The 27,146-nt window shown below is 38.8% G+C and overlaps 1 protein-coding gene across 1 annotated transcript in view; it reads right to left on the bottom strand.

Annotated features, from left to right (window-relative positions):
• Positions 1-27,146, bottom strand: part of LRP1B (LDL receptor related protein 1B) — a 1,102,312-nt gene that overhangs the window by 450,349 nt on the left and 624,817 nt on the right. Inside the window, exons 18-20 of the mRNA XM_075610066.1 lie at positions 24,090-24,206; positions 4,821-4,901; positions 3,757-3,924 (exon numbers count right to left, since the gene is read on the bottom strand). Coding sequence (XP_075466181.1) covers positions 3,757-3,924; positions 4,821-4,901; positions 24,090-24,206 — 366 coding nt within the window. The remainder of the gene's footprint in view (positions 1-3,756; positions 3,925-4,820; positions 4,902-24,089; positions 24,207-27,146) is intronic.

The following is a 27,146-nucleotide window of genomic DNA, read 5'->3' as shown; positions in this document are numbered from 1 at the left end:
ATAGCAAGGTAAGGATGCACAAGACACTCAACTTATAAAATGTATTGCATTACTTTGCTATCTCATTAGGCATAGATATGTGACACAATCAGTAACTGTAAATGTTATTGCCAACAATGTTGTCCTGCACGCTACGACTACTGTATAAATGCATCTTACATAATAACATCTTATGCATCTTTCATAATAACAAACAAAAGTAACAGATGCTAGCACTTAACTCTATTAGCTATTGTCAAAAACCACTGACATTTAGTGTTTGCATTGTTGTTATTTTAATTACTAAACAAATACAAATTAAATACATACTCAAGTAGAAATACAGTACTGTGAATGGGTTGATGTTTACGCAAAAGTTAATTATAGTGTTGTGCAATTATCCATCGGTGCTATGAAAATTAATTTGCATTTGCAAGTATCAAACTAACAAAGAATTACAGGTGAGTTTGAATGTCAGTGCTTACACGCAGGCAGCCATTTACAGGGTACAAAGCTTTAAAATATATCTATTAAGCACAAATAATCAATCCATTTACATGACTGTCTACAATGAGAAAACAATATAGTTATTAATTTACTAATAACCTGAGGTAAATATTTAGTTTTTTTTTTTTTTAACTTTTCCAGTTTTTAAAATCAAGTGAACGGATCAACATCTACCAAAGCAACAAAATCCTTTTTTCTACTGATTTTATTGTTGCTGGACATTTGGTGCTGCCCAAATACATTTAACTTTTTTTGCATATTAAATATAGTGCTTAGAGCACCATTGCTCTTACTAAATATTTTCCCCCAAGGTGGGAAGCAGGTGTCTTCGCAGCTGAACCACATTAATTTCAGCTCCGGGATCCCCTGCTCCCCAAGATACTTCCGTTGGAAAGTGATGTCATTATCTCTTGCATGTTTAAAGGTCCTTTGTCATGTCACATCTTCCAATTGGGACGTGGGACCTTTAAATAGGTCATATCTGTGACCAGCCTGAGCTGCTACTGACATCACCTTTGATAGTATCTTGGGAAGCAGGGGGGTCCCCTTAGCTGAAATCAACTCGGTTGAGTTCCGGAGACACCCTGCTTCCCACTTAGTAAAAAAAAACAATACGAGGTAATGTCACATAAAAAAACAATATCAAGAAGCATATCAACAAAATCCGTAACACACCTTCCAGTGCCTGCAGACACATTATGGCATTCTCTGCTGCCTCGACAATGTCAATCACCTGATTCACAGATGTACCCTACACTCCATTGGCTTATGTGATGCAGTGCTCTCCTGGTTCAAGTCCTACCTATGCCACCGTTCATACAGTGTTTCCTTCTCTGTTGTCTCCTCATCTTTCTGTCGTGGGTTCCACAAGGCACTGTCCTTAGCCCCCTGATCTTCTCACTCTATTCTTCTTCTCTTGGTGAGCTAATACAATCTTTTTACTTTCAGTATCATCTCTACGCTGATGACACCCAAATCTACCTCTTCTTCCCTGACCTCTCCCCTTCTCTCTTGTCCCGATCACCAACTGTGTATCCATAATCTCCTCCTGGATGTCCCACCATTGCCTGAAGATTAACATGTCCACAACAGGAATAATAATCTTTCCTGCTTCCACGGTCACCCCTACGCAGAAATTCTCCCTCACTCTCAATAATAGCACAATCATATCAACACACCAAACCCGCTACCTACGAGTCATCTTTGACTCTACCCTCTCCATCATTCCTCACATCCTACCTCCAGCACATCAACCCACCCTATTACCATGTCAGCTGATATCTATGCTATTTCAGTGTGTGGTAAAAAGGAAAAAAAGCTAAACATTGAATTATGTTGTTGGTTTGCTATTTTATAATTAAACACTAAAAAAAAAAACAGATACTTTTTGCCTATGGAAAAACATATTTTAAAATAATTAAAATAAACACTGATTTTACAAACAAATGAAAACCGAAAACAGGGACTCCCGACTTATAATGCAGAATACCGCTGAGTTTCCAGAGGATTCAGCTGCAGTGGTTATGCAGCATATCACAGAATATACAACCATAATTCCCCAGCAGGAGCAGTAACCTTTGTTACATCTGCACTGCGTTGCATTGCTATCTTGCCCCACATGTGCTAGTGAGCGAGGTGTTTGCAATACAACTAGGATGTGCAAGTACTAAAACTATATACCTTGCAATTACCTTAATGTGAGTGTTCATGCTACAAAATATCTTTGTTGATACTTAGAAGCATCATTTAAATGTAATCAATGCTCGATTTAAACAATTCAAACCCTTTTAAAGCAATTTATAACAGAGAAACACATTTGCCTTTGGAAAAGCATAAACTGATGCTGGCAATTTTGCTATGCTAGTGCTTTTTTCCCCCAATACGCTTGCCAAATCTTATTTTGGAAATGTAATATATAACTGTGCTAGAGTCTAGCTGCATTTAATCATAATTTAGGGCTCACGGTCAGTGTTAAAATGTGACATTTCTCGTTAATTTTAATTTGAAATATGACTAAGATATTACAAATGTTCTACAATAACCCCCAATTAAATTATCACAGAGGGCAGCAGACCTTTCCGTTTGCGTAAGGCCAATTGTATCAAAAGAATGACATGCATAAATCCTACATTACATGCAGTATGTCCACTGCCAGCTTCTTAAAGAAAAGATTTAATAATCTAAAATATGCTACTGGAAGTGATCTATTTCTTGGGCTTTTAATTTAAAATTTTTTTTTTTTTTAATTGCAATCCTTTCCCGATTTAAAAAATGGCTATTTTTCTTACGTCATCCATTAACCTAATTTAGTATAATTGTATCCATTACAAAAAAAAACTACAGTAAGTTTATCTTTCATTTCTTCACATTCAATAATGGTTCGGAAATAGAAAGTAAATGATTAGGTTCTGTATGTGAAAAGTGTTCTGCCTTCAAACTTGGAGCAAAACTGGGGCAGTAAAAATAGCATTAGATTTATGAAAGAACATAAAAGCTATAGTTTTCATTTGGATTTTTCTCTCTTACAAATGCAGTGTTACTTCTTGACTTTGCATTTGGAGGACTTTACAACAGGGGTGCTCAACTCCAGTCCTCAATGCCCCTCCCCAAAGGTCAGGTTCTCAGGATATCCCTGCTTCAGCACAGGTGACTCAATCAGTCCATCATCAGCACAGGTGGCTCATTGAGCCACCTATGCTGAAGTATGGATATCCTGAAAACCTGAATGTTGGGGGAAAGGGGGGAAAGGGGGGAGAGGGGGGAAATGGGGGAGAGGGGGAGGGGAAAGGGGGGAGAGGGGGGAGGGAGGACTGGAGTTGAGCATCCCTACTTTAATATATAGCCCTCTTAACTTGTTTATGCACAATAATACACACATCCATGCAGCATGGGGTGATGTACTGTATGGATACAATTATGGAGCAAAATTGACACAAATGGTGTGTGAGCAATGCCCATCTCTTTGTTCACGTTTTGCTAGCAGCACAATAAGCTATTTTCTGGTGGCATAAACATCGATGGCTATCAATCTGTGTCAGTTGTAAAAACAGCTTTCTGCTACATTATCTTTACATTGATACACAAATGTGTAGGAGGGTTGAGCGGGGAAGCCAAATTCACAAACAATTGTCATGTTTGTGGGAGATCATAGTGTACATTGGAAGATGAAAATGCTTATAACATTATTACTGTCTAACAAAATGTAGCACTCTGCTTCTAATTTGCATGTGTGCTTTCCTTTCTTTTCTCATTATCTTTGGAAATACTAACCTGTTCTGGTACAGTTAGCATGAGTTTCATCACTGAAGTCTTCACAATCATTGTCACCATCACATACCCAGTGTGCTGGAATACATCTGCCACTGGAGCATTTAAATTGCTTATCATAGCAGGAGTGAGAACAGCCCACCTCATCACTGCCATCACCACAATCATCATCTGAAAAAATAGGTTTTGTTTACTGTTAACAGTTCTGATACATACAAAATCAAACAGCCAATACAAATTAAGCCGAAATGTTAGCAAATGTGTGTTTAGACCAAATATTTAAGATTCATATTTATGGCCCGCACTTATAGTCTGCAACAGGGGTGACCAACTTCAGTCCTCAAGGGCCATCATCAGGTTAGGGTTTAAGGATATCTCTGCTTCAGCACAGGTGGCTCAATCAGTTGCTCAGTCATAGACACCTGTACTGAAGCATGGATATCCTTAAAACCTGACCTGTTGGTGGTCCTTGAGGACTGAGTTGGTCACCCCTGGTCTACAATCTAAGAACAATATAAAAAGTATTACACAAACACAATGAAGTAACATGAGTCAAGTATAAAGTAAATAATGACAAACAAATGTGATATTGTAAAGCCCAATTTCTCAGACCCGATAGTTAAGGTTCCCCATAACTACATATTACAAAAGGCAAACAATATTTTGCCCTCACTGCTACTGTAGCTGCTACTGTGGCTAAGATGAAATACCTAGGTAAGGATCATTGCCACAAAGCCACTATTAAATCAGCCATAACTTATATGTGGTTGTATAGCAAATGTTGACGCCAGGCATATGGTTTATTAGGAAAGAGTGCCACTACCTACTACCTACCTACTACCTTAATTAATAAGTGGTAAATGAATATATTGTCCTGGAAAGATAACAAGCTCCTATAAAAAATAAGTCTTCCTATAGACAGAAATATTTTCAATTTCTTGGACTACAGACTGCAGTTTCCTACCATGGCAAATATTGTAACATTGTCAGACACTAGTCGGGCGTTATTGATGAATGGTTGTAATCATTGCAATGAAATGAATGAATAAACCATATTTTATACTTGCCTGAATCACAGTGCCATTTGTTGCTAATGCATCTACCATTTTCACACACAAACTGTTCCAAAGGATCGCAGGTTTGAAGCTCTGTACCAAAATATATGAAACAAAAGTCAATCATAAAATATAATATGTTAGATTTTTTCCTAATGTATTTTGCTTGCTTCAATTTTTTTTTAAAAAGGTTAAGAAATTAATTTTATGTATACAATTTTTTTACGTTTTTGCCTTTTTATCTAAATCAAAATTGGAAAATCGAACCATTTATGAATACATGGTTTAAATGTCTTTTTTCTGAAAGCTTATCTGAGTCTGTCTCACTTTCTCCTGTCTCAAAATCTTCCACCACAGAGGAAGAATAGTATAAAAGTTACTACTGTAGATAGTTTTTTACAAAATATACTGTCATTCTTAAGATGCTACTGTACAGTACCCTCAACTTGGTATAATCCTTTGGCGATATATCACATATTCCCACACCTTTTCTTTTAGCCTTTGACAGGCATACAGTATTTTGACAGTGATGCAATATTATAGACATGTTATACTCACTCATACTCATCCATTATATGTATTCAAAAACATTACAAGCTGTCCAACAAATTAGAACAAAATACCATCAAAAAACTGTTTTGTCAGAATCATGTTATTCTAAACTTGACATGGAAATTGCAGACTTGAAATAATTTGCAACTCAAATGGCAAAATGAACGTCAGGGCTCCATGTTTCTTTTGAAAAGTAATGGCATTTAAACTACATATATCTTCCTTACTTTAACCTAAATATAAAAAATAACCTAAGCAGACAATACAAAGAAATAAAAAAAAAGTTACCTTAGAATCTACTGTTCAGGTTATACATTTGCAACATCTATACAAATTATCTATCTATCTATCTATCTATCTATCTATCTATCTATCTATCTATCTATCTATCTATCTATCTATCTATCTATCTATCTATCTATCCATCTACAGTGGCGGCCGAGCTGAGTCTTCTGCGGCCGCCACCGCAATGTGCGGGCAAACTCCGGGCAGACGCGGCTGGTGACACGCGGCTGGTGACGCGTGACGCACGTCACTGTGGCGCCGGTCACACGTTCCGCCGGCATCCTCGGGTAAGGGGACAGGGGCATGGAGGGGAGATGCGGGAAGAGGGGGAGCAGAGGCAGCCAGGGGGTCGCGAGGGGAGGGGAAGACGCGCGAAGCTGCCGAAGCAGAGGCGGAGCAGCCAAGGCAGCCGAGGGGAGGGGAAGATGCGGCTGAGCGCGGCCAATTTCGGCGCCAGCCAGAAAAAGCCCCGGAAAATTACGAGCATTTGTAAGACTGAAGTTGGCCGCAGCAGTATCTACCTATTTAGATAGATATATTAAGGATGTGCATTTTCATTGGTATTTTGGTTTTGGTTCTAAAAATGTTTTGTGCTTTGATTTTTGATAAATCTCAATTGGTTTTTAAAACATCCAGAAAAAAAACTCAAAAGAATGAGGAAAACTTTAAAAAAAACTGGAAATTTAAACTTTTGTGCATACAGTTTTGCATTCACAAACCCCAGATAGTCCCCAAAGCATTAAAAAACAACAACAAAATGAAACAAATTAGAGGATGAGCCATTCTTGCATTATGGCTCACATTTGAAAATTTGATCTGGAGTTCAACTCGGACATCAGAAGTAATGGCAATTCATCAACCGAGAACCCTGGCATGAGTTCCCACCTGGCCATTAAGCTCCCTTCCTTGGGCAGTTTGAGTGTTCGGTCGAATTGGATGTGTGAATGGTGGCCGCTTGTAGAATTGCATCCCATACATTGGCTTGTGTTGCGCTGCTTCCCCACCCCCCCTCCCCCACATCCCCTCCCCCACTCCCCCACATCCCCTCCCCCACATCCCCCTCTGGGAGATTGGCGCTGCTACCGGTGTATGGTGGTATGCTTTACCTGTTGGTTCACAGGAGGGCTGAGGGTCCGCGATGGTGTTGGGACAACAGGACAGGCTTTTGATGAAGATGCTTCAGTTGAGTCTCTGCAGTGCTAGCGCCTCCATCCGCTGTAGGCTCCAGGAGTGCTAGAGACAGTCCCTACGACAGAACCAGTCCATGCTCCCCCTGATTGACTGCAAATTCAGACCAGGAGTATATTGAAACAGGAGCTCTTTATTGGGCATCCACTGCCAGCGAATACTCTTCTTGGTCTCAGGCCTCTGGATGGTCCCTGTGGCAAATCTTGCTTTGGGCCTCGTCACAGTCCCCTGGGGACTGATCATGCAGTCTCACCCCGCAGGGCGAGGCACAGCTTGCAACTCCCAGTCCTAGAGTCAGAGCTGCACACTCATCAGAAAACTGGGAAGAACTCTCACCCAGACTGACTACAATTTAGGTGTGCCTCTTCCTTAGAGCAGAAGGGGAGGGCACATAGTCTGCACCCACAACTGGAAAACCCACACAAACCAAGTCCCACCTCCACTCCTGCCACTCAAGAAGATGCTTGGGGAGGGGTAAATCCAAAATGGGCCTAACACTGCCTGCATCTAACAGGACTTACGTGTTAGGGAGGGCAGATGAGTAGCCAGAACCAGCCATGGCTACACTTGAATTTTTTAACATCAAATAATTTGCCGGACGAATTTTGACACAATCGTCCTCCACCTCTAGTTTTTCCTTTTAAAAAATTGTAGGGGGGGGGGGCGTTCTAACGCAAACGAGTTCGCAAAGAGTCAAACTTCCGCATACATTCTCTAGTTATTACACATAAGACTGCATGAAAGGGAAACCCCAATATTACTGTACTGTAGCGGCCCCTTTTATCCTCCTACATCCCCGAAAAAATTCGGGGATGTTTTCCGTTTTTCACACATTTTGCCGCGCGTCAGCCGCATTCACCAGACAGCACTAATAGCGCTAAGCAATGAAAACGCCCGCGGCGCCCAAAAAGGCCGGAAACAGGCGTGCCGTTTACACAAAGTGAAAGAGGTGTGATCCATGGTTTTGTTAACAGACATGAACAATTTTCTTCTCAGTTGACGTTTCAACTGCTGAAAAACACAGTTAATTCAGAAATAACATTCCCTGTGCTCATGGATAAGCTTTGTTTCCTGCCCTTGCACTATTTTAACTATTCCACATGGTTTTGTGTTATTTGGTGGCAAGGCTTTCCACACATGCTTAAAAAATTGGTCTAATCAAAAAGCCACTTGTGTTTTCTACTTGAAAGGGGATATTTCAAGCATTCCAGTAATTCTCCTGCCCTGTTTGTCATTGCCTGACGTTACACAGACATTTTAAATCTTTAATCTAAAATACCCCTAAGGTATTTTTCCTCCAAACAGCTTCATGTTTCTTCACAATTTAAATAATATTTTGCTTGAGAGGATTTTGTACTCAAGGGAATAACAGAGCACTTGTCTAAACTAAATATTTGCCATTTATCTGTCCAATTCTACATTTCGTAAATGTCTTTCTGTAATCTTATTCCTCTGTATTTACCTTAATGTATGGCATGGAGTAATAAGATTTCACTTTACACTCCTTATTCTATATACTTTATGTACATAGTAAAATAAATGGTATTACTGCTGATCTTTGCAAGAGAATGTAACATACAGTAGTATGATTATTTTTAGCTGATTCCCGCCCTCCTTCTCTGTTCCTTTAGTACACGCTGAATTGAAGCGTTCACACATTTTTAAATTGCAATTGATATTTGAGCTTTTTTTTTTTATCAATCTACAAAAATAATTGTTTTAAAATGAGTAATTATATTACTAAATATAGGCAGGCTCATATATAGGCCAGAATTACCCAGAATCCCTGGCTGCAATAGAAGCACTGTTTGCTAAGCGATAATGGGGGAAAACAGGGTTGCAGACCTGTTTGGGACATGCAAATGTACCCACAAGTGTTATTTTTATTTACAGTAATTATATTAAAATTTTAAGGGCGCAGTCCTGCCTTCTCTATTTTTTTTTTTTTTTTTTTTTACATAGGTGGGAAGTAAGGGGTCTTCAAAGATGAACCAGATTCCATCCTCCCATCTTTCTGTACTTTTGGTTGTCGTCTTGGTCTTTTAATCTCTTTTGAAACTCAGTCCAACGATAGTAATTTCTTCTTTTGATATGTCTGGCCCACTGCCATTTTAATTTCTTCACCCTTGTGATGACGGCACCACCTCAGTAAAAAGTCCTCCGGCAACTCAGTATGTTCGTGCTGAGTTCCCCTTGCTTTGCGTTTCTCCGGCTCATCCATGTGATGACTTATGAGTGTATAGAACCAATGTCCCTACGTGTTTAGTCGTCACTCGCGACTTTGTCAGGGTATATATATGCCGGGTTTGAAACTGATAGCTTTAAATAGACTCTAGTTACCAAGGTGTTTGTAGATATCAGTCCCAAACAATTAGTGTTTAAAGAGACATTCACAGCATATTGCATGTACAAAACAGCCCATAATACAATAGACCATGTAAAAAATATAAAAAATATATACAAATTATGAAAGAGAACAACATTGATACTGTATAAACCAACATGATAGATGAATGAAAATTCTAGATGAAGGCTACATAATCCAAAGTGCTAGATAGCCACTTCCAAGATCCACCCAAAAATATTTGAATAGCTACTGTATAGATGATGAATATTAAACTGATGTTTTTTGTAATATCATTTATAGAATCATTGGTAAATTTACATAATAATAATAATCATTCATCTATCATGTTGGTTTATACAGTATCAATGTTGTTCTCTTTCATAATTTGTATATATTTTTTGTGAATGTCTCTTTAAACACTAATTGTTTGGGACTGATTATATATATATATCTATATATATAACGCCGCGTGCGCGTTCTTCACCAGCAGGGGTATCCTTTCCTAGCCGGTCCCAGTCCCCCCAACGTGCTGTGACACGTCAGCCGCCAGGGCATGCAAGAAAATTGTGATCCCGAGCGGTGACGCGTCACGTGGTGTTCTGATGAGCCTATCAGCGGCGGGGGTGGGAGCGGGAGCTGTCAGACAGCTTCCTCCACAAGGTAGGGGGTGGTGTGTGTGTGTGTGTATCAGCATGTGTGAGGAGGGCATTTGTGGGGGAAGGGGGAGGGAGCGGGAGCTGCTTACCTTCCAGCAGCCCACAGCAGCTCCCTCCTGCAGCCCGGGAGACCGAGACCGAGCCCGTGGAGGGAGTAGTGGGTCCCTCCGCTCAAACCACACCCCCCCCTCCCACTCCCGCCCCCCGGCTCCCTACAGACTGCATATTGCTGTCTGTGCCTGTCAGTGCGCCGCCTGTCTGCAGTGCGGGTGCGCTGAATGAGGGAGCGGGGCCTTAGCCTAAGACTCACCCACTTCCTCCTTTGTATCCTACTTAAAGTCCAGGAAGTTACTCCTTCCTGGCGTATGAACTTTATTTGCTTGCCAGTCCACATTCCTGTTCCATGCCCATGTCCTTGTCCTTGTTTCCATGTCCCTGTTTGTCAGTTCCTATCCCTGTTTTCCAGTCCTGTCTGTTTCCTTGTCTGCTATCCGTTTAACCCAGGATTGATTGTATCTGATCAAATTAAATCCTGGTTTCAATCATTTTCCTTCCTGAGTTCTGTCACCCTCCCTAGTATTCTCAGAGGGACTTTATATACAGTAAATATATATATATACTTGATTTTGTTACTGTCACACTATACCTAAGCGCAGTCCTTTACTATATATATATATATATATATATATATATATATATATATATATATATATATATATATATATATATGTGTGTAAATAGTTCCTACACATTACCTATGGGACAAGCACCTGTATTTCAATACTATATGTGAGTGCCATCTGACAATTTTGGCTATATATATATATATATATATATATATATATATATATATATATATATATATATAGGCAATATTGTCAGATGGCACTCACATATAGTATTGAAATACAGGTGCTTGTCCCATAGGTAATGTGTAGGAACTATTTACATATATATATATATACAGTGTTCGACAAACCTATACATTTGCTCGCCCCGGGCTAGTGGATTTAACATCGTGGCGAGCTCCTATTGGCCCAAGCAGCACACGTTTGGTACTAGGTGGCGAGTAGATTTTTTTGTGTGGCGAGTAGATTTTTTGGTGATTTGTCGACCACTGTGTATATTAATATATAGTAAAGGACTGCGCTTAGGTATAGTGTGACAGTAACAAAATCAAGTGCAATAATGAATAATCAAAAAATGTATAAAATAGAAAAAACTAAAATACAAATATAAATATATCTAACTACGCAATCAATACATCACCAAATGCATGAATAGTTATAAAAGGATGTGCTGTGGACCCAATAACAAACTTTGTCAGAGTTCCTCTGGAGTCCAAAAAAGTCCAAAAATTCAAGGAACAGAAAAGCACTAACAGGAAAAAAGGTTGCTTCTTTAAAGGGCACAACGACCTCCCTCTCCACATGCATAGAAAATAAAAGAAAAAAGCACCCAATCCTAGTGCATTACTGTGCAAAAAATGGTTTAATTCCCTATAAAAGACTCATAAAATGAACTCACAAACATAAAAGATAAAAAAGGATTGTATGAGTTATACTCATGCTCCAAAGGATCTGGAAGCGCTGTTGCACTGCTACTCTGCTCCGTGGCTCCACCGCATCCAGTACAGCCCTTGTGTATTTCTGCCAGCAGGAACTCACGTCATCAGGCTCGTCACAGTATTCTTTCCCCGGGAACAAACTACCAGATAGTCTAGGTTCCCACCGGGGACAATGTTTGCGGCGGAACGAACAGATGACGTCACACCGTGCACGGAGATGTTCAAGCAGGAGAATGTCAAGCAGAAAACGCAAACCAACGCTGACAGGATCCACAGCACACCTGGCCCTACGCGTTTCAACAGCTAAACTGTTTTCATCAGGGGATGGACTATGGGTGTGTTAGACACATATATATACACCCACATATCCAATTAACTATGCAAAGATAGATTAGAAATCGGGTGTAAGCAATTAACATAATAAAAATTAATCTGATACCTCACATATTAGAAGAACATGCTATATATTTAAACTATAATAGTCTTGACCTTACATGAATAAACTTATAGTAATGTATAATACAAAATATAACCAGGCTTGCAATTGTCATTATCTTTGTGAAGTAAACAGACCATAAAATATCTATATACAATGAATATCTGAAATCAACTGAGTAAACAGTGAAAAGACTATTTATGATGTTGTCAACATTTAGCTTGAGGAGAATGGACTTGATAATAATACTAGGTCTATAATCTAAAAAAATATAATGACAGATAAAGAATACAAAATTAGGAAAATACATCGTAAAACAAATATAACCTAAAAGAAAACAAAATCAACAATTAAACAAATAAAATAGAAGGAGAACAAGAATATGTATATATCAATATGAATCATAAAAATATTAATACAATAATGAAATAAATACAACATGTGTTAAATATATCTTTCAGATAATACAGAATAATCTAACCGGTAAGATATTGAATGAACACAGAAAAAAAGGGGGGGTATCTAATTCATATGTATACATATATGTACTCAATATGAGTGTGAGAATACACTCAAAGAAACAACGAGGAAAGGGCCAATATATGTGTATATAAAGAGACTAATTGTCTCATAGAATACCCCAAAGAAAGATAGATGAGCAGATAGTACATGTATCCAAGACCTACAGAGTCTCCAACCTGACCAGACTGTGCAATACAGTCACTAACACCTCACTTCTCATATTGTGAGTTGAAATGGTGATATAAATAATTAAATGTATAGTCATATTAATAAAAATCGTGATATGATTATATATCATTACCACCCTGTGTAGGTATCAATAAGGTGACCTATAATTTATAATATGTGAACAGTATATGTGAAACAACATTAATGAAAACTACATGGTATGTAGTGTCTAGTGTTAATACATTTAAATCATATCTCCATATGAACTGACCCGAAGGGAACATGTCTAGCATGTTCAACCCAGACCTCCGTGTCGATCCACATGGGGAACAAAGACCACTAGGCAAAATGGAAGAAGAAAGAGGGGAAACCAAATAAATCCCAGGATTCATACGACAGTGCTAATGTCAATACAATCATTCAGTCCTTCTGGACTGAGTGTATTTAATACATAGATCCAGTATGTCTCTCTTAAATTAAGAAGTTTATGCCTGTCTCCACTTAGAAGTGTTGAACTAATAGCCTCAATACCCATAACCTTCAAAGAAGAAGGATCCTTATTATGTTTAAGATTGTAATGTCTAGATAGACTATGTGATTGTATTCCATGAATAATATTTCAACGATGCTCTAAAAATCGTGTTGCCAGGGCCCGTTTGGTCCTGCCAATATATTGAATCCCACAAGGACACATAATGGCATAGATGATAAAAGTGGACACACAGTTAATATAACCCTTAACTTGATGTATTGATCCATTTGAATGAGATCTGATAGTATTAGATTTGTACAGATGTTTACACGTCAGGCATCTCGGACGGTTACAACAAAAATTCCCATCTTTTATACTTATACTTGGAATAACATCAGTATTATTCTTTAGTTTCTTTAGTCTACTAGGTGCTACCGTAGATTTTATATTTCTTGCTTTTTGAAAGACAATTGGTATTTTTGAGGGTAATTTCTTTCCTATGATGGGATCACTGAGTAGGATCTCCCAGTGTTTATTAAGAACGTTTCTTATTTTTTGAGAGGCACAATTGAATTGAGTAATAAAGAGGGGTGAACCAATCTGATCCTAATTTGATACAGTTGTTTTCTTTTTCCTAGAAAATATGTTAGTTTTTGATTTTTCCAACAGCATATGTCTATCAAGTCTACCCACATGTTTGAATGTCTCCTGGACTGTGTGTCTATTATATCCTTTGGCTATAAATTTGTTTACCAGAATGTCCCCTTGGGCCAGATAGTCAGAGTCCAGAGAACAATTTCTCCTGATTCTAAGGAACTGGCCCCTGGGGACGTTCTCCAACTACTTATGATAGTGATTGCTGGTATGATGCAAATATGCGTTGGTAGATACCTTCTTGAAAAATGTTTTTGTGACAATCTGATTCTCATTGTTTTACGATGTATTTTCCTAATTTTGTATTCTTTATTTTTCATTATATTTTTTTAGATTATAGACCTAGTATTATTATCAAGTCCATTCTCCTCAAGCTAAATATTGACAACATCAAAAATAGTCTTTTCACTGTTTACTCAGTTGATTTCAGATATTCATTGTATATAGATATTTTATGGTCTGTTTACTTCAAAAAGATAATGACAATTGCAAGCCTGGTTATATTTTGTATTATACATTACTATAAGTTTATTTCATGTAAGATCAAGACTATTATAGTTTAAATATATAGCTGCATATATGTTCTTCTAATGTGTGAGGTATCAGATTCATTTTTATTATGTTAATTGCTTACACCCGATTTCTAATCTATCTTTGCATAGTTAATTGGATATGTGGGTGTATATATATGTGTCTAACACACCCATAGTCCATCCCCTGATGAAAACAGTTTAGCTGTTGAAACGCGTAGGGCCAGGTGTGCTGTGGATCCTGTCAGCGTTGGTTTGCGTTTTCTGCTTGACATTCTCCTGCTTGAACATCTCCGTGCACGACGTGACGTCATCTGTTTGTTCTGCCGCAAACATTGTCCCCGGTGGGAAACTAGACTATCTGGTAATTTGTTCCCGGGGAAAGAATACTGTGACGAGCCTGATGACATGAGTTCCTGCTGGCAGAGATACACAAGGGCTGTACTGGATGCGGTGGAGCCACGGAGCAGAGTAGCAGTGCAACAGCGCTTCCAGATCCTTTGGAGCATGAGTATAACTCATACAATGCTTTTATATCTTTTATGTTTGTGAGTTCATTTTATGAGTCTTTTATTGGGAATTAAACCATTTTTTGCACAGTAATGCACTAGGATTGGGCGCTTTTCTCTTTTATTTTTATTTTTTATATATATATATATATATATATATATATATATATACATATAGATTCTGCCACAGTCCAAAATCAGAATCAAAATAAAGAACCGTTAAGCAAAACCCCAGGTCAAGTGAGTATCTCTATTAATGATGATTTAAACAAGGTCAGCAAGTATGGCAAAGTATACCTGCATAACTAAGCATCTATTTATTCACTTACAGAGGACAAGTTGGGTGCTCTAGTGGGTGCAATTTTTTGTCATGTTATGTTTACTTGCAGTAAAAACTGCTGATTAAACACAAGTGCTCAGCATTATTTATTATTTGAGAAGTGATGAGAAGTGGAAATTACAAATCACAAACTCCCTCATTAGCTAGTTGCACATAACCCAGACATATCAACATCCTACTTTTCATTTTGCAAAGTTTTAATTACTGTGAGTAAGATTATTCTTTTTAACTGCACCTTTCTGTGACTGAGCTATCTTAACAAAACTGTATGAAGACTTGTCTAATATTACTACATTTTAGTTCCTTTCTTCTTTTTTTTTTTTTGTTGTTGCAGTAAACATAAATAAAGGCAGGGCAATTTGGTATTGGTAAAACTGCCTTTACATATAACTACAAATATACTGGAGGTTTTTACAATAACATGTAGATTAAAAATTAAAAGCAATTTGTAAAAATAAAAAATATTGGTTTTAGATCAAATAAAGTGATTGAAAATGCCAGTAAATCATATATATTTTAGAGATATGCTAGATTTTTTTTTTTTTTTCAGTAAACCGGATAACAGCAAAAAAAAATATTTCCTTTTAAAAGTACAAAGATGTTTGGAATCATTATCAGGTACAATATGTAATTCACATAATGCAACTAAAAAAACCACCTGTGACATAAAGACAAAAAAAAAAAACACTGGTTCCAACTTCATGCATCATAAAAAGCAACAGTGTTGGATATGATAAAATTATATTTTTGTGCTGCATATGATTGAAGAGTGCACTTTATGTGGCATATTTGTGAAGACATCGAATCAGCAACCAAACAAAAAGGTGTAAGGCACTTTCAAAATTTATATATATATATATATATACAAAAACACAGAAAAAACAGGCGCACTCATAGCGTAAAATTGTATAACAATAAATTTATGGAGTAAGGGATAAAAATGCACACTCACAAACAAAGCTGAAAAAAATGCGTTTTTGAGTACAACTCAGCCCGTTCAGATGCAGGAACCCAAGGAGGAGGACTTCGGTGTGATGTCCACGGTGTGTCTTGCCGCAATAGCCCCTCTAGGTCCTGGCAGGGACCAAAAGCCACGAGGGAACTCCTGATGAAGTCTCGCTTGAGACGAAACGCGTAGAGATTGCTGTGGAGCCTACTGTCCAGTTTATATATTTTATTTACACTCATCTACATTATTGCACTCCTGCTGCTTTGCTAGCATTTTGCTACCAGCCATTCAGACATTTGAGTTCCTGTTTACACTGTGAACTCTCCCCGGCTGAAACCTCGCTGACATCATCTAGTTCACGCGAGACTCTATTCAGTGTATGCTCTGTGTAGCACCAGAGAGAGGGGACGGCGGCGTCCCTCGTGGCTTTCGGTCCCTGCCAGGACCTAGAGGGGCTATTGTGGCAAGACACACCGTGGACATCACACCGAAGTCCTCCTCCTTGGGTTCCTGCGTCTGAACGGGCTGAGTTGTACTCAAAAACGCATTTTTTTCAGCTTTGTTTGTGAGTGTGCATTTTTATCCCTTACTCCATAAATTTATTGTTATACAATTTTACGCTATGAGTGCGCCTGTTTTTTCTGTGTTTTTGTAGATATCCTAAGGAAGTGGTGTTCCCTTCATTCGGGCTGCAGAGACTCTTTTGGATAGCAATTGGAACATTTTGGGATTTGTATATCTTTTACATATATTTACCTGGACATTTTCTTTTTTGATTTTTTATTATGTATTTTATTGGTTCATTATTTTAAAAAAAATTTACTACATCCACTGTGCTTAGCATAGGGGTTTTTACTTTTATTTGTAATAACATTTTCCATTTCACTTTTATTTATATTTTTACTCTATAGAGATTTTATATAGTGATAGGTTGGCGCTAATATATTTCTTCTTTTGTTGTGATATATATATATATATATATATATATATATATCTATATGTGTGTGTCATGAGAGATGGTACAGTAAATGTATCTTTACTAGCACAATGTTACAACTTCTCAATGGAGCCTTTTTCAAGAGCTCCATTGGGAAGCCGAAATGTTGAGCTAGGAAATACATATTTATTGCACCACTTAGAGTGTCTGCTTTTATGACCCTTCTACATAATACATTTTAGTACATTAGCAGAAGCATCCACTCCAAAAATATTTTTTTTGTGTGCACTGACTATATATATATATATATATATATATATATATATATATATATATATATATATATATATATATATATATATATATAAAACAGCGCTACAACACATAGAAAAATATAATATCTGTTGCATTGAATCATATAAACAAATGTGACCAAGGATGCTACATTGGGGAAACCAGCCAAAAACTGCAAGGAAGACTGAATATGCACAGACACTCTATACTACACCATGAAGAAGGAAGATACAGCTCACCATTGGGACATCATTTCTTACTACCAGATCATTCCATAAATGATTTAAAAATCAAAATCCTCAATGGAATGTTCAAATGCCGCCAAGAACGGAAAACATTTGAGCTCAGAATGATAAAAAAAACAAGTGGACTTAATGCAGACATGGGGTTTCTCACACACTATCATAATTTGTTGTAATGGTCCTCCCTGCCTGTCATTGTGCCATCCTATACCTTCCTCTCCACCCCACAGCATCCTCTTCCCAATCTGTGCTGCTGTGGATGTATATATATATATGTGTGTGTGTGTGTGTGTGTGTGTGTGTGTGTGTGTGTGTGTGTGTGTGTGTGTGTGTGTGTGTGTGTGTGTATATATATATATATATATATATATAAATATGTATATGTATATATATGTACAGGCATACCCCGTTTTACGTACGCCCGTTTTACGTACACTCGCAAGTATGTACATTTTTTTTAAATTGCACCTTTCCCCCTGTGTACGTACACGTGCTTCGCGAGTACGGACACCAGGGGGCGCCGTGTGCGTGCTGCGGCGGTGTGCCCTCTCTTCCTCTAACTGGCTCTTACTTCACCTGGCTTCCCCAGCTCTTCCGTTCCCCGGCTCCCCCAGCTCTTCCGTTCCCCGGCTCCTTCTCTCCCAGGCTCTTTCGATCACCCCCCTCCCTCTCCCCGGCTCTTCCGATCACCTTCCCCTCTCCCTGGCTATTCCGATCACCCCCCGCCCCCCCCTCTTTGCCTGGCTCTTCCGGTCACCTTACCCTTTCCCTGGCTATTCCGATCACCCCCTCTCTCCCCGGCTCTTCCGATCACCTTACCCTCTCCCTGGCTATTCCGTTCACCCCCGGTTCTTCCGATCACTCCCCCCCGCCCTCCCCCCGGTTCTTCCGATTACTCCCCCCCGGTTCTTACGATTACTCCTCCCCCCTCGGTTCTTCCGATCACTCCCTCCCCCCGGTTCTTCCGATCACTTCCCCGAGCCCGCTCAGAGCCGCGCTCTAGCGTGCGTGTGCCGCCCCTGACTGCCATGCTTCTGCCGCTCGCAACCTGCACGCTGCTTGAGGTAGGGGAAGAAAGGGAGGAGGGAGATGCAGAGGGTGGTGTGATGTGAGGGACATGGGGGGGTGATGTGAGGGACATGGGGGGTGTGATGTGAGGGACATGGGGGGGTGATGTGAGGGACATGGGGGGGTGATGTGAGGGACATGGGGGGTGATGTGAGGGACATAGGGGTGGGTGATATGAGGGACATGGGGGGTGATATGAGGGACATGGGGGGGGTGATGTGAGGGACATGCAGGTGGGGGGTGATGTGAGTGACATGCAGGTGGGGGGTTATGTGAGTGACATGCAGGTGGGGGGGTGATGTGAGGGACATGCAGGTGGGGGGGTGATGTGAGGGACATGCAGGTGGGGGGGTGATGTGAGACATGCATGTGGGGGGTGATGTGAGACATGCAGGTGGGGGGTGATGTGAGGGACATGCAGGTGGGGGGGGTGATGTGAGGGACATGCAGGTGGGGGGGTGATGTGAGGGACATGCAGGTGGGGGGTGATGTGAGGGACATGCAGGTGGGGGAGTGATGTGTGAGGGACATGCAGGTGGGGGAGTGATGTGTGAGGGACATGCAGGTGGGGGGTGATGTGAGACATGCAGGTGGGCGGTGATGTGAGGTACATGCAGGTGGGGGGTGATGTGAGGGACATGCAGGTGGGAAGTGATATGAGGGAGATGCAGGGGGGGTGATATGAGGGAGATGCAGGGGGAGTGATATGAGGGAGATGCAGGGGGGGATGATATGAGGGTGGTGATATGAGGGAGATGCAGGGGGGGTGATATGAGGGAGATGTGATATGAGGGAGATGCAGGGGGAGGTGATATGAGGGAGATGCAGGGGGGTGATATGAGGGAGATGCAGGGGGAGGTGATATGAGGGAGATGCAGGGGGGGTGATATGAGGGAGATGCAGGGGGAGGTGATATGAGGGAGATGCAGGGGGGGGGTGATATGAGGGAGATGCAGGGGGGGGGGTGATATGAGGGAGATGCAGGGGGAGGTGATATGAGGGAGATGCAGGGGGGGTGATACGAGGGAGATGCAGGGGAGGGTGATATGAGGGAGATGCAGGGGAGGGTGATATGAGGGAGATGCAGGGGAGGGTGATATGAGGGGTGCTGGAGGAGATATGATTGTACCCGTGCGGCCCGATTTTTTAAAAATATTTATATGGGGAGGTCTTTTAAAAATGTATTGAGGCGGTGTGGGTCTTTTAAAAATGTATTGGTGGGGGCATTTTTAATATGTATTGGCGGGGTGGGGTTACATGTATTTAGAGGGATGGGTTTTTTTGGTATGTATTTTGTGGGGGCACTAGTAAGAAAAAAATCAGCTGACATTAAAGATTTTCTTTCTATAAAGCCTACTGTATTTATTTTGGTTACAAATGCATTATTTACATCAGTTATGCATATATATGATGTCTGCAGTACAGTACATGCATCGTAAAGTGGAAAAAAAGTAGTGCTTCACTTTAAGTACATTTTCACTTTACATACATGCTCCGGTCCCATTACGTATGTTAAAGCGGGGTATGCCTGTATATGTATATATATATATCTATATTGATACCCGAGATATTTGCTTTTGTGCAGGAATGAGAAAACTGTCTTTGTAGTAGATATCTGCACCTGGATACACATTCCATTGAGATGCAAAAAAGGAGAGAAATTGACAAACAAAAGGTTTGTTTACTCCACACCCTGGTAATAAACATTATTTTGTTTTTTTCCCAAGAACTTCAAAACAAGACTTGTGTTTCCTAAATAAACATTTAGACCCCAGAGAAACAGATACCCATCCCCAATCAGATAAACCTCTGGTATTGTTGACACGTCCAGCCTTTATTACGATCATATGATAGATCAGGTATTACTAAGAATTCTCATCAACTTCAAAGAAACACAGACATAATTTAGTTTGAGCATATTTCCTCAACCAATCAGAATTGCCCTACATGTTAATTAATGGGTTTGGAAACACATTTAAACCACAGACAGGGTATTATTTAGTTAGAGAAGAGTTTGGAGGGAGAGCTCAGAAAGACCTGTTGGCATTCCAACAGACATCATGTAAGGTAATTATTATCATAATTCTTGTGCACTTGTAAATATGTATATTTATGTGTTTTATATCAATGTATTGTTAGATAGGATGAACTGTATTGTATTGTTTTGTTAGGCCTGTAATAAGTACAAACCTTATAAGGAAGTATAATTAGTACAACCGTGTAATTGTTATATTTTGTTGCTGTTCTAATAAATTCTGTTTATTTGATTGAAGCCATCTCTATTGTGTCAATAGCTCTTATAAACCAGGGTGTGAATGTGTGGATGTGTATCCTATTGGAACACATATCTACACATCTATTTCCTTAAGTAATAGTTTTGCCTGTACCATTATATTAATTCTTATAAGCCAGAGATACTTCTATAAATGATAACTTATAAATGCATCTATATTCTTATGTCTGGATAAGACTAGAAACATATAGTTGATAGTTAATTCTTATAAGCCAGCAATACTCATATAGATGGATACCTTAATAATAGTGGTGATTACCTAGTCTAGTCTCAAACCTGCTTAGCCATTAAGACCAACCTCACACTGATGATACCCATCAAGGTTGAAACATGTCTGTGAGTGTGTTTAATGGCTTTGCATCTCATCCCAGCCTCTGTCTAAAAGCTGTGTTTAAAACAGCATGCATTGGCTTGAGGATTTGCTTGTGTAATACGAGCTTGATACAAAAGGTGGCACTGAGTGCTCATTTGCATGTCATTTCCCAGAATCCCTTGCTGCAATGGAAGCACTGTATGCTGGGCGATAATGTAGAAAGACAGGGTTACAGACCTGTCTAAGACATGCAAATGAACATACAGTAATATTTACAGTTGCTTTATGCTTTACTGTGGAGGGTTTTTGTCACTTTCTTTACCCACCATAACCTTAATAATTGTGGTGATTACCTAGTCTATAGTCTCAAAACCAGTTTAGCCATTACAACCAACCTCACACTGATGATACCCATCAAGGTTGAAACATGTCTGTGAGTGGGTTTAATGGCTTTGCATCTCATCCCAGCCTCTGTCTAAAAGCTGTGTTTAAAACAGCATGCATTGGCTTGAAGATTTGCTTGTGTAATATGAGCTTGAGACAAAAGGTGGCACTGAGTGCTCATTTGCATGTCATTTCCGAGAATCCCTTGCTGCAGTGGAAGCACTGTATGCTGGGCGATAATGGGGAGATACAGGGTTACAGACCTATCTAAGACATGCAAATGAACATACAGTAATATTTACAGTTGCTTTATGCTTTACTGTGGAGGGTTTTTGTCACTTTTATTACCCACCATAACCTTAATTAATATATATATATACAGTGTTCGACAAACCTATACATTTGCTCGCCCCGGGCGAGTGGATTTAACCCCCGGGCGAGTAAATATTGGCCCAAGCAGCACACGTTTGGTACTAGGTGGCGAGTAGATTTTTTTGTGTGGCGAGTAGATTTTTTGGTGATTTGTCAACCACTGTATATATATATATATATTTCAGTTGAAACATTGCTCTTAGGTACTTTTTTTCTGTGGCTTTTCAAGAAATCCACAGCAGGCATAAAAGCTCAAAAACTGGTCTACAAATAGGTATAGAACTATTCTTTCATCTTAAACATTGTGCAGTTCTATTCTCACTCCAAATAAAAGAACAACATGTTTCTATGTAATCAGAAATGAATGAAGCCCACAAAACAACTAAGATCAAATATTTTATTTTGCAAAAGTTAACAAATACATGGAGAATTAAATAGCCAGTATTCAATAACCATTGTGGGTTGATTAGATTAAAAGGTTGAAAGTAATTGGATAATGTATAAGTATCATTCTGATGTAACAATCATTATTTTATTGATAAATTAATCTTGTCCAATCCACCATTGTGTGGTTACTTCTCTGGTCCAAAGGCTTAACTGTCTACTGGTGACATCATTCCAGTTACTCCTGCTCCTGGTTCACCCCTAGTTGTTTCTCAAGGGGTAGATCCTCAGAAGGTCGCTAATTTTTTAAGGTTATGATATCAAACTTTACTGTATCCATATCCCCAAAGCTGTTTAATGCTATGATGTTTTGCCACTTTCTTTAAAAATAAGGAAACCTTCAATTTGAACGGACCATAATGCTAATAACGCAAAAATATTTAGCACCTGCTGAAAGCTGCCCTTACTTACTTCTAAACTCGGAGCAGCCTTGCGTTATTTCTACAAACAGCTAACAAGGGAAAAGGGACGGTCTTAACTGGTACTCATATTAATTGACTGAGTTTAGGAATGTTTGATGTTTTATATAATATATAGTGGAACATATAAATGGCTAAAACACAACAACAAATTCATATTATTGGTTCTTTTATTAAAGGGATTAACTATAATATGTTGTTTAATGATGAAAGTGAATGTTAGATATGTTTATTTGGCCTAATATTGTATGTATAATCTATGGTATAAAGGTCTCTCTGGTTCAGACACACACTGGACCACTGTGAAGAGAAGCCAGTATAATGACTTCCAGACCTCTACTACAGCCGAAGGTAACTGACCTCCACTCTGTGATATGTATGTTGTTGGTAAGGGGCTTAGCCCCCCCAAACCTCAGGCAGGGTCTGTGCTGTTAAATCATCACTCCCTATAGGTGCTAGGTTGTTTTGGTTCTGCCTCCTCTAACATTGGGATCTTATCAGCAGAGGAGGCAGGACACAGCGGCACTGGAGGAGACTCCTCACCATGTCACACTTCCTCAATGCCACTATATCTCCCATGTCACATCCCCCCCATATAAATATTTCTGTTTGGGGTAGTGGCAATGCTGCCACAGTGTAGTGCTTCAGAGTCAAGATTGATTGTAGTTCTTGTATATATATAGCCAGTATCTAACAGCATTTAAAATGTCCATATGGCTGATAATGTCAGCTATAAAATTGCACGTATGGTAATGTAGTCCGTACTTTTTGCAGAATCTGATAAATATGTTTCAGTGTCATAAGTGGTTGTGAGTATATCTCTTAATGTGATACATAAATGCTGTGTGTGTATATGTGTGTCACAAGACAGAGATATGTGACACATACACACACGCGCACTCACGCACACACACACCCTGTATACTGGGAGAAGGAGTGGCTCAGTGACACTGACTGGCACTGAGTTTGAAGCAGGGGAACCTGGTTCAATTCCCGAGGTCGGCTCCTTGTGACCTTGGACACGTTTCCCTGTGCCCCAGGCACCAAAAACATAGATTGTAAGCTCCACAGGGCAGGGACTGTGTCTGCAAAATGTCTCTGTAAAGCTCTACGTAAAAGTAGCAGCGCTATACAAAAACATGCTATTATTATTATACTGCACCTATATATTAAAGATGGGCATAAAAGCTAAAACAAAATTAAAATGTGCACTTTTTCCATAATTAAAAAAAAAATCATGTTTCTACAACCAAAAGCAAAAATGTTTAAGAACCAAAAGCGCATCCAAAACTGAAACATCAGTGAGCAAGAAAGCATCTCATGTTAGCGCCAAGACTTACCACAAGATTCCATTTCATCTGATCTGTCCCCACAGTCATCTTCCCGATCACAAAGCCATGATTTTGAAATACAGCGCCCATTGTTACAGGAATACTGATGAGGTTGGCAAGTCCTTGCTACAATTGATTAATAAAAAGAAAATAATGAATATGCAGATATAGTTCTAAATTGTCTTATACTTTTATACTGCCTTCTACAACAATTCTCTTATGGAAAATTAAGTCAATAGAGGAAAGAGTTGCATGTTTAGAAAATAGTTTTTATCATAATTGTGTCTTTTAATAATTAAGTATACTGATGTTTTTCAGAATTTAAAAAAAAGAGAATACACTGCACATCTTATTACCTAGTGAAATATTTATTGATTTAGTAACGTAGTAACTTCAGTTTATACTAACAAAGTAATAACAATACTTATTAATTTTGCAAAGTACATTTTATATGACCCAAGATCTCATAACCCTTAATTCTATCATTTCATAGATTCTAAAGCAAGTGTGGTCTTATGCAAAAAGGCAACATTTATGAAAAAAAAGCTAAAAAAAAAAATGCACATTTCTAAAATGTAAGTACATCTGAAGCAGACGGCTAGCAAGAGATGTACCTTGATTAATGAACACATGTATAATGCTTTTGTTAGCACACTTTTAACAGAAAGATGCTTGTTTTGAGACAAATACACATCCCCAGTAACATTTAACTTTTTATTACAAATGAAGCAAGTTCACATGTTAATAAGCAAAGCATTTTATAAAAAAAAATAACAATGGTATAATACCATGTGTGAATTTAACGTGTGAAAATAATAGTACTGTATAATAAAGATGTGTGAATTTTCACAGCCAGGCAAAATCCCCCCCCCCCCCCCCCACCACCGCCACCCAAAATGAATCACAAATATATTAACAAAGCATTAAAAGTGATTGTGCAAAGTCCATTTACAAGAAATGTATTTATTAAATATTTTACCAAGAAAAAAATACATTGAGAGTTACCTGTCATTTTCAGGTTTGTCCTTGGCAGTAAATATTACAAGTTACAATTACAAACATGTTTAAAATGGGAAAGCCAAAGCCTTGAAGGAATTTAGACAGGAAGCTGATTTGAAGGATTGGTAAATTCTTCCAGCAGCCAGGTGATCGGTCCGAAAAGGAAGAGCGACCAGATTATGTATTGAATTTTGGGACTATAAGCAGGTTTCTGGTGGCGAATCTAAGGATATAAGTGTTGTGTACAGTAAGAGTGAGAAACCTGCTCAGATAATTGGGTAACTTGTCCAGAAAGTACTTGAAGGTAAGGCAGGACAGTTGTACATTGCATATGGATTCAAGGGATAGCCAACCTAGTTCAGTTAACATATCACAATGGTGGGTGTTGAAGTTACATAGTAAGACAAAATGGCATATTGAGTTGTAAAGAAAGTCAAATTTGCTGAGGTGAATTTGGAGTGCTGCACAATACACTATATCCCCATAGTTGATAATTGGCATTAGCATCTGCTGTATGATGCACTTTCTGACTAATGTGCATAGGCAGGATTTATTTCTATAAAGTACGCCCAGTTTGTAATAGATTTTGGATGTCAGTTTGTCAATATGGAAACCAAATGTTAAATTGGAGCCATGCCAAATACCCAAATATTTAAAGCTACTCAATGAAACAAGATTAGTGTTAGAGCAGATTCTAATCAGTAGCTCTGTCATGTGCAGCATACACATTTTAGCCTTCATCCCAAACACCACAGCTACTGTTTTGTCAGTGTTTAAAAACTGTTTGTTTTGGGTGATCCAGATTTCAACCTTTGATAAATGAGATTTGCAGTACATTTTCAAGGGCAGAGTCTGAGACTGCATGCATATAGAACAGTATCACCAGCATACATATGGAGAGAATTTCTTACAAACTGTGGGTACTGTAGGTAATTTATAAAGACAGAAAAAAGTAAGAATCCCAGAAAAGTGTCTTGGGGGATCCCACAGGTCATTTCAAAGTAGTTAGATTCCGGATAAATAAGACTTAAACCATTTAAAGCATGTGATCCAATACCAGAGTATTGGAATTTGTTTAACCTAATAGCATGATCAACAGTATCCCTACATTTTTAAGATGGTTGTTACTGTGGAGATATTTGGTTGGAAGCCAGATCAGAATTCACATAGACATTTTGTCTTCTTATCGAAGTTGCTTAGTGGGGTATTAACGCATTTTTCCATGACTTGGATAATAGAGCCAAGGTAGATTAGTGGTAGCTCTGTAGTTTGAAACAATGTCTTTGTCACCCCGTTTGAAGACAATGATAACTCAGTTTTCCGGGCCTTAGGCATTTGGCCGGAAGTCAAAATGTACAGTAATTGATATTGGAGGCAATTGGTTTAGCAATGACGGGGGCAACAAGATGTTGGAACTTAGGGGTAGATCCTCAGAAGGTCGCTAATTGTTTAACATTCAGTTAATGTCAATTTAACATATCTATATTTGTAAAGCATATCCCTAATGGTGCTTAGCGCAATGATGTCCTGGCAGTTTCTTTAAAAATTGTGGTTCAATAAAATTGTATGGACATTAGGTTTGCTCATATGCAAATTATATGATAATGAGCAGTTTACCTAACAACGGGATCAACAGACCTCTGTTAATGTTAGCGCATGATAAAAATGCTACAATATTTAGTACCTTCCAAAAGCTGTACTTACTCACATCCAGAATCTGATTATCATTGAGTTATTTCTTGGAATAGCCAAAAAGCAATACAATGAGTACAGGACCTAATTGTTTAATTACAAAAAGTTACACGTGTCATAAAAAGATATATACTATATATTATACTAGCTGAAATACCCGGCGTTGCCCGGGATGTAATTTTCCCGCTCCCCCTCTGTCTCCGCTCCCCCTCTCTCTCTCTCCGCTCCCCCTCTCTAAACTATATTACATTTTTCAGCGATTAAAGTGATATGCTTGTGTGAACTAATATGGTATATAATGTAATGACTGTAGAATGTGTGTACAATAATGTATATCGACATATACCTCAAAAATATTAAGTGAAATTGCATTTA

Source organism: Ascaphus truei, chromosome 7, assembly GCF_040206685.1.
Source record: "Ascaphus truei isolate aAscTru1 chromosome 7, aAscTru1.hap1, whole genome shotgun sequence".
Lineage (NCBI taxonomy): Eukaryota > Metazoa > Chordata > Amphibia > Anura > Ascaphidae > Ascaphus > Ascaphus truei.
Note: the sequence above shows the minus strand (reverse complement) of the source record. Positions and strands in the feature narration are given on the sequence as shown.